General features: G+C 37.5%; 1 protein-coding gene across 1 annotated transcript; it reads left to right on the plus strand.

Moving 5' to 3' along the window:
• The first annotated feature begins 827 nt into the window (after positions 1-827).
• LOC121865933 (L-threonine 3-dehydrogenase, mitochondrial-like) lies at positions 828-13,265 on the plus strand. Its single transcript, XM_042365494.1, has 9 exons — positions 828-1,341; positions 8,037-8,149; positions 8,350-8,463; positions 9,382-9,517; positions 9,689-9,851; positions 11,189-11,303; positions 11,416-11,521; positions 11,638-11,798; positions 12,576-13,265. The coding sequence occupies exons 1-9, from the start codon at positions 1,337-1,339 to the stop codon at positions 12,722-12,724; spliced, it is 1,062 nt and encodes a 353-aa protein (XP_042221428.1). The 5' UTR covers positions 828-1,336; the 3' UTR covers positions 12,725-13,265.
• Positions 13,266-14,421: the final 1,156 nt, after the last annotated feature.

Consider the following 14,421-nt stretch of genomic DNA (forward strand, 5'->3'; position numbering starts at 1 on the left):
TGTATATTCTTAGGATATTTTATTTATTTAATTTCTAAACCTAATTTATATTAAAACAACTTTGCGTTTTTTTGTGGTTTTATCTTAACTTAACTGATTAAACTAAAGTAAAATAGTTAAAATAATGTAGATATTTTTCCTCTGGAGACGTTAGCTGAATATGTAGATTAAAAGTAGTTATATTTCTTAGATAATTACGCCTCTATAGTACCTACCGTAATTGATAAAGTATATAAAAAAAGCTAATAACTTTTTCTTTTAGCTTGTAAGTAATAAGAAGTGTTCTAGTTATGATAAAGGAGTAATTTAATGAGTTTTATATCGACAGAATGTGAACGCCTAAGTCCATCTGTACTCACGGTTTTAGGTAAGTACAGCTAAAACTACAGCTAAAAGTACAGCTAAAAGTACGGAAAATATATCAGTGAGATTGTTTTTCATAGTAATAATAATAAACTAGGAATTTGTACGGTGTTTAACAAAGAGCCAGTAGGCCTACTTGTCAACAGTGTGTAACAGAGAGCCAGTACTTATCAACAGTTTTTAGGTTTAGGTTAGTTTAGGTTAGGTTTTGGTTAGATTAGGTTTAGGTTTAGGTTTAGGTTAGGACACCACACCTGTACTAAAAATATTGTACAGGTTGTCTGGTGGTGAGGAGGGGAGGGAGGGGGGGCAGGAGTGAAAGTAGATAGGTTATTCCTGTACGTCTGTATGTCTGAATTGTGTGTGTGTGTGCTGTACGTGTGTATGTATATGTGTGTGTTGTGTGTGTGAGTAGAGAGGGTATAGGAGAGAAACACTAGGTGAGGAGTGAGGTAGGTAGTGGTAGGGAACTTAGTATGAGCTAGACTGTCTCACTGAGCGGTCACATCTCTCTCTCTCTCTCTCAAGTCTCTTAATAATATACACGAAAACTACTACTAATTCACTTAAGTATCTACATCATCATAGAGGCTGGTAAAAAAAAGTGATATAACTCGTGTACTTAAGTGGATATGAACAGTACTTGAGTGTGAGTTAAGTGGATTTAGAAATATCTCACTTTAAAGGCTATTGACTGAGACACAAACGACCCTGAACTAGTCAATTAAGTGAACAATAAGTGACATACTGTGGTTAAGTGGAGTACCCTACCACTTTATAGCCGTATAAGTAATAATAAGTGGTCCTCTGATTATGTTTCTTTAAGTAACTCTATATTTGATCTTAGTAACTTCAATTGAATTTAAATGAACTTGGTTATAATTCAATTCTAAGTTAATCAAACACTAGTGAACTAAAAACACTCATAAAATATTACCAACAACTGGACTAGATTCTCTCTAAGCTTTGAAATATGAGGTAAGTATTAATATATCTGTTTGTAACGTAATAAAATAAATTAATAGGCTAATATTTACATAACCTGAAAAAACTATACACACACATACATACACACACACACATACACACACAAACATACATACATAACTATTCGTTCATGGTAAATTCTTCAAGATATATAATAATAAATATTTTTAATGATTATAGCCAATTCTAGAAGTGATTACTATTACTAATAATTACTCTAAGGTGTATTACTGCCGACTGAGTTATTGTCAATCACACGTTAATGTTATTTATGATTGACGTAATTTTTCCAACTTCCTGGATGAGTTATTTATTTATTGTGATTTACTTAATATTGGTTACGAGTGTTGTATAATAAATGGTTAAATTAATGAATAAATTAATGGATAAATGTGGATATGGAAATCAAACCTGTATAATCCACCTCATCCACCAACCCTCACCCCGTCACCCACTTCACCTCCCCCCCCCCACCCCGTCATCCATCTCCCCCCCTCACTCACTTTGGGGTACACCAGTGAACCTAACACTAACCTAGCACTAACCTAACACTAACCTAGCACTAACCTAACACTAACCTAACACTAACCTAACACTAACCTAACACTAACCTAATACTAACCTAACACTAACCCAATACTAATCATTTATATACAATAACTAAAACTAATTATTTATATATTAAGAATTATTGATAAAAAACAATAAAAATAAAAATAATTCTTCAGTAGACCAAACAAACATATGACCATATGTATTTAGGTTAAACGGAAATACTACATTAAACTACTTATATTAAGGTTGGGGCTCCACGTTATAGGTTTATGTGGGACTTTGACCTGTTTATTCTATTGTAACTATCTGGCCTCATTTTAACATATACCTGAGCCCCCCTCTACCACCACCACTACAATTACATGACAAGCAGACATATTTCCTCTCCAGAAACGTCGACTCAGACATAATTAAGCCACAGCAAAAAAAAAGAGTAACAATTCAGGTAATAACATGGGGCTGCAGTCGGTGTGAGAGGGACTTTTTGTCATTTCTCTACACCATATTTTTCAAAGTTTTAATTTATTAGGAATTAATATCAAACCTAATATAGTTTTTAATAGATTTATTTGTTTAGTTTTTAAATATTTGTTGTGGTTGTATTTAGTTCGTGTAAGAAATAAATGTGATATATTTGTAAAAAGGAATAGTATGCCTTAGGGGTCCGCGGGTCACCTTGCCCAGCTGACAAAAAAAAAATCACGCCATCTGGAGCTCCGTTTACTGATTATGGTTAGGTTAGGTTACCCCTCCCTCCATCTCTTCTACTCTAGTAACGTCAAAAACAGGTTGGTTATGTGTTCGTAAAACAATTCATTATTCTTGTGTTTAATTATCAACCTTCATTGCCTGCCCTCATATATGTCTGTCTGATGGGGTGCTTGGTCTGTGTTCATTGTTTTCAAGCTATTCTATTCATTAAACTCAATAATTTACATATTCTATATCCGTAAGATCAAAATAAATTATTATTAATTCTTTCACAAATGAATCAAAATGTTTTTATAGTTACGTGTTTGTGATGCAGTACCATATATAGATTTAGTCATATCAGAAAACTAAGTGTATTTCAGTACATATCAAACCTAACCCTATATAATTTATTAGGTATTAATTGAACCTAAACTATAATTCTAACCCATTATTATACTTTATTATAGTTAGCATAATTATATACGTATTTCAAACACTAGGCTAATATCATTCGCCACCTATCGTCATTCTTACACTTCACTATAATTAAGGAAATCGATTATACCTTAATGGCTCTTGTATTAATGTATAGTTAAAGATAATTCCCTTATTACACTCCGGGGAGGAAGATTGGCAAAGAGTTCTATTTTCGTGTGGAGGGCTTGGCTCGTGGACGCCCACTAAAGGAACTCGCTCATTGGCTGTACAGAATATGAGGCTGTGATCTGACTTCGCCCATTGGCTACACTAGGTATGACGTAGATGTTGGTGATTGCCTGAAAGAGAGGTTGTGATCTGACTTCGCCCATTGGCTACACTAGGAATGACGTAGATGTTGGTGATTGGCTGAAAGAACCAAATTATAGGGTGTGTGGATATGAGGTGTTTTTATGGGAGAGAAATTTTCCCCTTACAGCTAGTGCGTGTGTGTGTGTGTGTGTGTGTGTGTGTGTGAGTGAGTGTGTGTGCGTGTGTGTGAGTGAGTGTGTGTGTGGTGAAATGTCTACAAATTATCACCACCAGGGGGGAAAAAAAGGTGTAACTGCATAAAACTCGTTCCTATTTCATGACGCCTTTGATGTAATGACAATAAACATATCTATCGTGTTCTTGTTGGTTAGTGTCAGATGACTCATGTTCTACCAGGATATGTCATGCTTAAGCTTAAACCAGACATCCTTGGTCAGCTTAGTGAGTCATGCCAGTACCACAGCAAAGCCTCCAGGTATGAGAGAAGAAAGTAGAATTGGTGAAGGCTCTGGGGTACAGGGTGGCAGGTGGCCCTTACTGTAGCCTGAGGGCCATCCTGGGGCCATGGGGCGGGGAGATAATGGCCAGAGCTAGTCTAGAAGCCGCACGCACACACACACACACACACACACCTGACTGTCTGTTCTCGAAATTACAGATTATGGTTTGGTAGAGTCAGCCGGGTGAGGGTTAGGTTAGGTTAGGTTAGGGGTAGTGGTAGTGTTGTTAAATGAGTCTTACCCCCACCACCCCCACCACCTCCACCACCCCCACCACCTCCACCACCTCTACCACCCCCACCACCCCCACCACCTCCACCACCACCTCACCACCTCACCTCTTGTTACTGATAAATTGAGATCAATTTACCTTGAGTGGCAGTTACCGGTCTTGCGTCACTCACATGGCCGATATTGAGTCACCCAGTGGCGTAGCTAGAGTGTGTGCCGCCCGGGGCGGCCCTTGAGTTTGCCGCCCCCCCCGCCCATGCCCCCACAAAATATACATCAATTGTTGCTCCACGAGCAATCCTAATTTCCAACTCCTTCCATTGTGTGAAATTCCGAACGTGAGCTGCACTGAATTCGTGCTCGCATATTCTAGGATTCAGTTTCCACCATATGTTGAATCCATCCTCAGAATTAAACAGTTTGCAACAAAAGCAGTAAAGAGTTTCCTTGGAAGGGGAGTACACCATCCATGATCTCAACATTCTTTCACCATTTGGCAGAGTTTGAAAAAACCATTCGCGTGTTAGTTTTCTAGTTTGTCCTTTGGTTGACACACCTTCACGAATTACTTCACCAAAATCAGAATCTAGATTTTGAACCACAGACGCACCTTGACGTACCAGAAAGATCCGTGTGTCATTGCTAATCTTGCTTGGCCATAGGCCAACATCTTTTATGTCCACTCTGTCCACAGCTGGTCCCGGAATATTTTCTTCTTCATGTTCTTCATCACTTGAAGGAGTTGAAGTTGACGAATCGCTTGAAGTTGAACTTGAATCCCTTGAATTTGATAATGATTTGGTTTCTATACGACTGATGTATTTTAAGAGTGCCCCTTTATTCTTGTTTAATACTTCCTCTCTTGCCTTTCTCTTTTTTCTGTACACAGCACCACTTTCTTTAGCTCGCTTCATCTGGGGACAGAGTGATAGAAGTATAAAACATTAATTTTTCGAGAAATAAATTCACACTGCATGTTTAAAATTAAAAGATAAAAAAAATTGAAAAAAATGACGAGAACTTTAGATAGTGATGGTTTTCATCTCTCCAAGTCCTACAAATTATATATATATATAATATATTAATATATATATATATATATATATATAATATATATATATTATATATATATATATATATATATATTATATATATTATTTATTATTAGACACATTGCATAATATAAAAACGCTATTCAAAAGTAATATGCATGGGAAAACATTTTTTCTTAAATAGCATGTAATACAATGGAAATGTAAAAAGTAGCAACTTAATCTAAAATTACAGACTCAGAGTACAGTGAAAATGGATGTCTGACATAAGCCCCCCCGACGAAAGCCACCCAGACAAAAGCCCCCAGACAAAAGCCCCCTACTTTGATCGGGGTGGCTTTTGTCTGACAACCCTAACCTAACCTAACCCAACCTAACCTAACTTAACCTAACCCTAACCTAACCAATAATTAACCACAGAGAAGAACAGTATATTTTACCCTCAACTATTTAATTATGTCCGTAACTTTTGAAAGCCCTTACTGTTGTCAGACAAAAGCCACCCCGATCAAAGTAGGGGCTTTTGTCTGGGTGGCTTTTGTCGGGGGGGCTTTTGTCTGTACCCCAGTGAGGATAGTGTCTTAGTATAAAATCGCAATGCTGTGAAACAAAATCTTAATATTTAATCTCAGTACCGCAGCAAAAGTCACATCAATATTTTTTAACCAATACTTTAATATTTCTTACCTTATAGTATTATGTCTTCCAACGAAGTAAATAACTGGATCGAAAACACAAGAGAACTTAAAAGTCGTCTAGCCTCCCCTCGCCTTGTCACGATGGAGACTTGTGCAGAACTGAAGTGAATTGCTTGTAACTGGTGGATTGGTCGGCTGTACATGAACTGATATGACCCGAGACTGCATGGTTTTGCAGCTACTGGAGACGTTAATCCTTCCCTTTGTATCGGCAGCAAGTTAATCCTCGTCGTGTCTGACCTAACACCTGACCCACACCACATGAGCTCACTGGCGTACTTGTTTGAAGTTGTTTCCTTAATCCTCAACAGGTTACAGGTTGTGTGTGTGGCGGGGGCATAGCAAGGGTGTAGCTCATGACGTGGCCGTGATGATGTGGGTCAGGTGTTAGGTCAGACACGACAAGGATTAACTTGCCGCCGATACAAAGGGATGGATTAACGTCTCCAGTAGCTGCAGATATGGGTGATGAGCAGACCCAAAAGTGCCGCTCCCCAAAAGTGCCGCCCGGGGCGGACCCCCCCCCCTAGCTACGCTAGTGCGTCACTCACATGGCCGGAGTGTTAGTTACAAGACTAGCGAGGTCATCCTAAAACTATATCTTGCGCTTGTTAGACCTCACTTGGATTACGCAGTTCAGTTCTGGTCACCGTACTACAGAATGGATATAGAATCCTTGGAAAGAATCCAGAGGAGAATGACAAGACTAATCCCGGACATTAGGAACCTTGAGTACAGAGACAGGTTAAAGCATCTTAATTTGCACTCCCTCGAGAGACGTAGAGTGAGGGGCGACCTGATAGAGGTGTATAAGTGGAAGTCAGGGCTAAACAAAGGTGACATTACAAAGGTAATCAAACTATCCAACCAGGAGCGAACTCGTAACAATGGTTTTAAATTAGACAGATTTAGATTTAGGCGTGAAATAGGTAAACATTGGTTTGGAAATAGAGTAGTGGACGAGTGGAACAAGTTACCAAACATCATCATTAACTCTAATACGCTGGATAGCTTCAAACACAGGTTGGGTGGATATATGAGCGATAGGGGTTGGGTGTAAAGGGGACTGTCCAGTATGACCCGCTGCAGTGTCCTCCATTCTTATGTTCTTATGTCATAGTAGTAGTAGTAGTAGTAGTAGTAGTAACGTAAACTAAATGATATCAAATTCTCATCTTAATAAAAATAATATTGACCATTACAAAACACATGTTGGCACTGGATGGCACCTTCCCCAACGACCTAATTGGCACTCATCTTTGGCACCAGACACCTTAACCCCGTCACCACCACTCCTTGACACCCTTCTTGTCACCCCCCTCCCCCCACTACATACCACCCCCCTTCCCCCTCTTTATTATTATTATTATTATTCACACACACACACACACACACACACACACATAGCTCCACAATTGCGTCACAGATATACAGCGATGGCACCTACATCCTGATGACGTAAAAACTTTCAATAATCATACTAGAAATAATGCGTTTGGGTGATTTTTTTTTTATTTTGGTCTATCTCAGTTTCACATCAAGGTTAAATTCTTGAAAGTTTCCTGTAAATTAACTTGAGAGAAGGAGTGAGAGAAAGAGAACTTGCTACCCTCTGCATCTCATTGAGGAGGTGACTGCTGTTTTTGCATCATTCCGTCCACACTTCGAAGGTCATCAAGTTATTCCCTGCCATTAATGTCTTGAGCGCTTATACTCCTTTTCAAACCTCTCTCGGTAAAGCCTAGATGTACCCTGACATATCATTAACTATCTGACCTACAATTAACTTTCTAAAGGGCGTTAGTTATAATAGCCAAGCTTCATTGATAACTACTAGCAAGACGCGTATAGCCTAGCGTATATTAAGACCTTGGGCTCACTATAACACCGTCATACGTCACAAGGACCCCTCTGTCTCTCCCTCCCTCCCTCCCTCTCTCGCTTGCCAAGACCACATAGCTGTATACCCGACCTTTACACCTGAGCCCCAGAAAATCATTAAACAAAACCAAATTAATACTAAATAAATGTAACAGATATCCGAATTCTATATATTTTCGGATACAAATCATTAAATATATGTTATAAAGTGTTTGTCCGTTCAACTCTAATGTATAGTCAGAAATATTAATTAAAAGTTAGTTTTTACCTGAGTATTTGAATCTTTATAAAGTAGGAGTTAGTTATTATTATTATTATCATTACAGAGGAAGAATATTGAGCAGACTGTTTCAAGGAAGGCAGACCAGTGTAGTCAGTAACGGTGGTCAACTGAGGCATTATCATCCTAATGGTGATCCACCTAGAATACTGATTACAGGTAAGTACACACATAGACTTAAAACATGAGAGAGAGAGAGAGAGAGAGAGAGAGAGAGAGAGTCAATTATATATTAGTCATGTTAAAAATATATCTGAGTACACAGTATACATCTACCGCATACATAAGAGTGTATAACGTATATATATATATATGTGTATTATAGATGAAATAAATTAATACTACCCTATGACCCACAGGCAGTCTGGGCCAACTAGGTACTGGACTGGCTCGCCTCCTCAGGTCTAAGTATGGCACTGAAAATGTTATTATGTCTGATATAGTAAAGCCATCGAAAGACATCGTTCAGTCAGGTGAGTCATTTTAAAATTACTCTGATTTGTTGTTTGGTCTTGTCGTTCTTTTAGTATATTTCTCGTTCCTTCATCACTATTGCTTATATTTCTCGTTCCTTCATCACTATTGCTTATATTTCTCGTTCCTTCATCACTATTCCTTACATTTCTCGTTCCTTCATCACTATTGCTTATATTTCTCGTTCCTTCATCACTATTCCTTACATTTCTCGTTCCTTCATCACTATTCCTTATATTTCTCGTTCCTTCATCACTATTGCTTATATTTCTCGTTCCTTCATCACTATTGCTTATATTTCTCGTTCCTTCATCACTATTGCTTATATTTCTCGTTCCTTCATCACTATTGCTTATATTTCTCGTTCCTTCATCACTATTCCTTATATTTCTCGTTCCTTCATCACTATTGCTTATATTTCTCGTTCCTTCATCACTATTGCTTATATTTCTCGTTCCTTCATCACTATTCCTTATATTTCTCGTTCCTTCATCACTATTCCTTATATTTCTCGTTCCTTCATCTATTGCTTATATTTCCTCGTTTCTTTATACTTCTTAGCCTATTTCTCGTTCATTCATCACTATTCCTTATATTTCTCGTTCCTTCATCACTATTGCTTATATTTCTCGTTCCTTCATCACTATTCCTTATATTTCTCGTTCCTTCATCACTATTCCTTATATTTCTCGTTCCTTCATCACTATTGCTTATATTTCTCGTTCCTTCATCACTATTGCTTATATTTCTCGTTCCTTCATCACTATTCCTTATATTTCTCGTTCCTTTATAATATTTCCCTTTTTTTGACATATTTTCCCCAACATAACATCATTATTTCCCTACCACTCCAAAAATATATCTAATTCTCCCTCTCTCTCCCTCTCTCCCTCCCTCTCCCTCCTGCCGGCGTCCAGGGCCCTACGTATTCGCAGACATCCTGGACTTCAAGTGTCTTCAGGAGATCGTCGTCACCTACAGGATTGATTGGTTCGTCCATTTCTCGGCGCTACTGTCTGCTATTGGTGAACAGAATGTGCCCCTGGCTATTAGGTGAGTGAGTGTTGGACAAGTAGGTCATGGTTGTTAGGAGCTAATCTGACCTAACTTAAAGTAATCGAACCTAACTTAACTTAACGTAATCTAATCTAACCTAACCTAACCTAACTTAATCTAACCTAACCTAACCTCTACACCTCTAGCTGACCTCCTAACCTCTTACAGGGTGAACATCGAGGGCCTCCACAACGTAATGGAACTTAGTAAACAGTATAACCTCAGGGTATTCGTCCCATCCACCATAGGCGCCTTCGGTCCTGACTCACCCAGGAACCCCACACCTAACCTGACCATACAGCGACCCCGGACCATATACGGAGTCTCAAAGGTAATATACACGGTACTTGTATACATATGAATAGGTATACATAGATTCCATACATATACACGCATCTAAGTTATATTCTGCTGTACTGATATGCATATGGACAGATATACATAGATTCATATATATATATATATATATATACGTGTAAGGCAATGTATACGGTAGTGGTATACATATACAGATATACATACACATATATACATACATATACACACACGTAAGGTATTCTCTCTACGGCACTAACATACACATACACACACACACACACACACACACACACACACACACACACACACACACACACACACCATCATTATGTTAAAATATCACTGAAATTGTATTATAGTACGAGTGTATTATTTACACTATATATATCACTGTGTCACTATATATATCACTGTGTCACTATATATAACACACTATGTCACTATATATAACACACTATGTCACTATATATAACACACTATGTCACTATATATAACACACTATGTCACTATATATAACACACTATGTCACTATATATAACACACTATGTCACTATATATAACACACTATGTCACTATATATAACACACTGTCACTATATATAACACACTATGTCACTATATATAACACACTATGTCACTATATATAACACACTATGTCACTATATATAACACAGTCATATATATCACACACTATGTCACTATATATGCACTATGTCACTATATATAGCACACTGTCACTATATAACACACTATGTCACTATATATAACACACTATGTCACTATATATAACACACTATGTCACTATATATAACACACTATGTCACTATATATAACACACTATGTCACTATATATAACACACTATGTAACTATATATAACACTATGTCACTATATATAACACACTATGTCACTATATAACACTATGTCACTATATATCACACTATGTCACTATATATAACACACTATGTCACTATATATAACACACTGTCACTATATATCACACTATGTCACTATATATAACACACTATGTCACTATATATAACACACTATGTCACTATATATAACACACTATGTCACTATATATAACACACTGTCACTATATATCACACTATGTCACTATATATAACACACTATGTCACTATATATAACACAGTCACTATATATAACACACTGTCACTATATATAACACACTGTCACTATATATAACACACTATGTCACTATATATAACACACTATGTCACTATATATAACACACTGTCACTATATATAACACAGTCACTATATATAACACTGTCACTATATATAACACAGTCACTATATATAACACTATACTTCGTCTGCGCCTTCTACAGGTACACGGAGAGCTGCTGGGAGAATATTATAACCACAGATTTGGTTTGGATTTCCGTTGTCTCAGATTTCCGGGAGTTATCTCTTCTGACACCCAAACTGGAGGAGGAACTACAGGTGAGGCAAGAGAGACTGAGAGACTATGGGTGAGAGATAATTGAGAGATTGTAGGTGAGAGACAAGGGAGACACTACAGGTGAGAGACACTAACTATCTCTCTATCTCTCAGACTACGCCGTACAGATCTTCCATGACGCCATCGAGGGTCGCCACATGGAGTGTTACCTAAAGCCGACCACCCGCCTTCCTATGATGTATATTGAGGACTGTCTCAGGTGGGTCCCTGTGTGTGTGTGTGTGTCCACCCTCCTACACACACACCCCTATTACCATCCCACTAACACCCTCAGCCACACACTCTGACTCTTCCATCTCTCTCTCACACACTCAGATCACTGTGGGAGGTTCTGGTTGCTCCTGAAGATCAGCTCAAGCGACGGACTTACAATGTGACAGCAATGAGTTTCTCCCCAGAGGAAATCGTAGCTGAAGTGAAGAAACATTTTCCTGATTTTAGCATTACCTATAAACCTGATTCCCGGCAGAATATTGGTGAGTGAGTGAGGGGGTGAGGGGGTAGGGGGGTAGGGAGGGTAAAGGGAGTTAGGGTGAGGGAGGGGGAGGGAGGGAGTTTATTAATTGAAGAGAGTGGGAGTGAGGAAGGGAGGGAAAGGGAGAGAATTAAGAAGATGTGAAGGAATGAAGTAAAGTTTAGCTCAGGGAGAGAATATTATAGAAGGGAGAATAATAGCCACATGTCTCAATAGGAAATAGATACCTCGAAAAAAATATATTACCCACTTTTAAAGAGACATACATTGAATCGAGTCAAATTTCAAGTACTATAATGTTATCACTGTCTTTATAAACATAATAAACATAAAATTTTGTCTACTAGATATTCTAGAGTTGTTTCCATGAGTTGAGGTTTGTTTTAAATTATTGGTGTTATTTAATTAGTGATATATATTCATGGGGAGAGGAATGGCTAGTTAGTGTTGACATTAGGCTGGTGGATTACGGAGCTATATAATTTATTAAATATAACATGAACTAAACTATATCTAATAGGTTGATTTAATAGTATAAAATCATTAGGATAGTTTAAGATTATTAAGATAGTTTATGTTAGTTTTGTTTATAAATTATTCATTGACCCGCTAGTGTTTATATATGTGTCAACAACTATCAGACGCTGTTAACCTGTTACTCCACCACCACAGTGAATAGTTAACCTGTAATTACCAATAATTACATCCAAGTAAGTGTATAAACATGTAAAATAACGCATAAACCATAAATAACACCGCTATATTCGACACCCTCCAGCTGACACGTGGCCAGAGGTATTCGACGACTCCGAGGCTCGACGTGACTGGGGCTGGCGTCACCACTACAACCTGGAGGCCATGTGTCAGGTCATGTTCGATAACCTCCGGCGACAGCACCAATTAGAGGCCGCTGCTGTTACCCGGTGACCGCTAACGAGGAGGATATAGTAGTTTTCTAGTTAAGGTTAATTGATATTTTTTAGGAATTGTAGAGTTCTATTGTGAAATATAATCAGTACGGTAAAAAACCTCTATATAGCGGAATTTATCTTATTATAATCCTTTATATGGAGGTTTTATATCTAACGGACCGACCCTCGATATAATGGACTTTCATCTCTATATAGTTCGCTAAATAGAGGATTTACTTCAATAAATATATATTTTTAGTGGTGTAGGTAGAGTGTAGGTGTAGTGTGTACGTCTTGAGATGTGTGTACGTCTTGAGATGTGTGTACGTCTTAAGATGTGTGTACGTCTTAAGATGTGTGTACGTCTAAGATGTGTGTACATCTTGAGATGTGTGTACGTCTTAAGATGTGTGTACGTCTTGAGATGTGTGTACATCTTGAGATGTGTGTACGTCTTGAGATGTGTGTACGTCTTAAGATGTGTGTACGTCTTGAGATGTGTGTACGTCTTAAGATGTGTGTACGTCTTAAGATGTGTACGTCTTGAGATGTGTGTACGTCTTGAGATGTGTGCGTCTTGTGTGTACGTCTGAAGATATGTGTACGTCTTGATGTGTGTGTACGTCTTAAGATATGTGTGTACGTCTTGAGATGTGTGTACGTCTTGAGATGTGTGTACGTCTTAAGATGTGTGTACGTCTTAAGATGTGTGTACGTCTAAGATGTGTGTACATCTTGAGATGTGTGTACGTCTTAAGATGTGTGTACGTCTTGAGATGTGTGTACATCTTGAGATGTGTGTACGTCTTGAGATGTGTATTAAAAACAACAAGATGGATGACAGTCTTAAGGTCCCACAGTAGCATCTTTACGCCTGTTAGAATAATAATCTGTCAACTGATAATAAAACTCTAATATTTAACCTGTGTTTTCGTCTCCTATTAATTCCTATTTAATTACCATATAAAAACCATAATACACGATCATTTAACACTATTTACGGCATCACAATTATCGTAAATTATTAGTATTTTGTTCAATAATTAATAATATGACGAAAATGTGTGACGTCAGATGAATAAGTGACGTCAGATGAATAAGTGACGTCAGAAGAATAAGTGACGTCAAGAATAAGTGACGTCAGAGGACCAAGTGACGTCAGAGGGAAGGAGAGGGAGTGGTGTTATCTGGTGAGGGGGAGAGGGAAGGGGTGGGGAAAGGAGAGGAAGGGGGGAGAGGGAAGGGGTGGGGAAAGGAAGGGGAGAAAGTGTCCAAAATAGTTTTATGGGGTGAGGATGATGGTGATAAATGGTGATAAATTAATTGTAAATATAATTCTTAAAATGGTGAAAAAGTTGTGATTTACATGACATTCAATTCTCCATAAAATAATAAATTTCTTACTAATACATATAATTTAAATATAAAAAGAAATAAATAATTTAAAGTATATAATTTTATGTATAATAAACTTTGATATTTATTGTTTATTGTATTTTTTTATCTTTAGGAAATTTTAATTTGTTTCTGAACTTGCACTGTTTACATCATGTGTAATTTGTCCCAACTTGGAATACACAACATTTCCAACTTAACCGAACTTAAAAATTACTTTTATAAATATGGGCCAAATTAATATCATATTTTACTTTAGTATATATAAAATTACATATAATTTAATGAACTATCCTTAAATAGGTTAAATATTGCGTT

This window comes from Homarus americanus, unplaced genomic scaffold (assembly GCF_018991925.1).
Source record: "Homarus americanus isolate GMGI-L3 unplaced genomic scaffold, GMGI_Hamer_2.0 scaffold5142, whole genome shotgun sequence".
Taxonomy (NCBI): domain Eukaryota; kingdom Metazoa; phylum Arthropoda; class Malacostraca; order Decapoda; family Nephropidae; genus Homarus; species Homarus americanus.

Bases quoted from the DNA above. Each gene is read 5' to 3' on its own strand.
- LOC121865933 (XM_042365494.1), top strand. The intron at 8,150-8,349 runs GTAAGTACACAC...TATGACCCACAG, and splicing joins ACCTAGAATACTGATTACAG to GCAGTCTGGGCCAACTAGGT. The intron at 11,799-12,575 runs GTGAGTGAGTGA...GACACCCTCCAG, and splicing joins TGATTCCCGGCAGAATATTG to CTGACACGTGGCCAGAGGTA.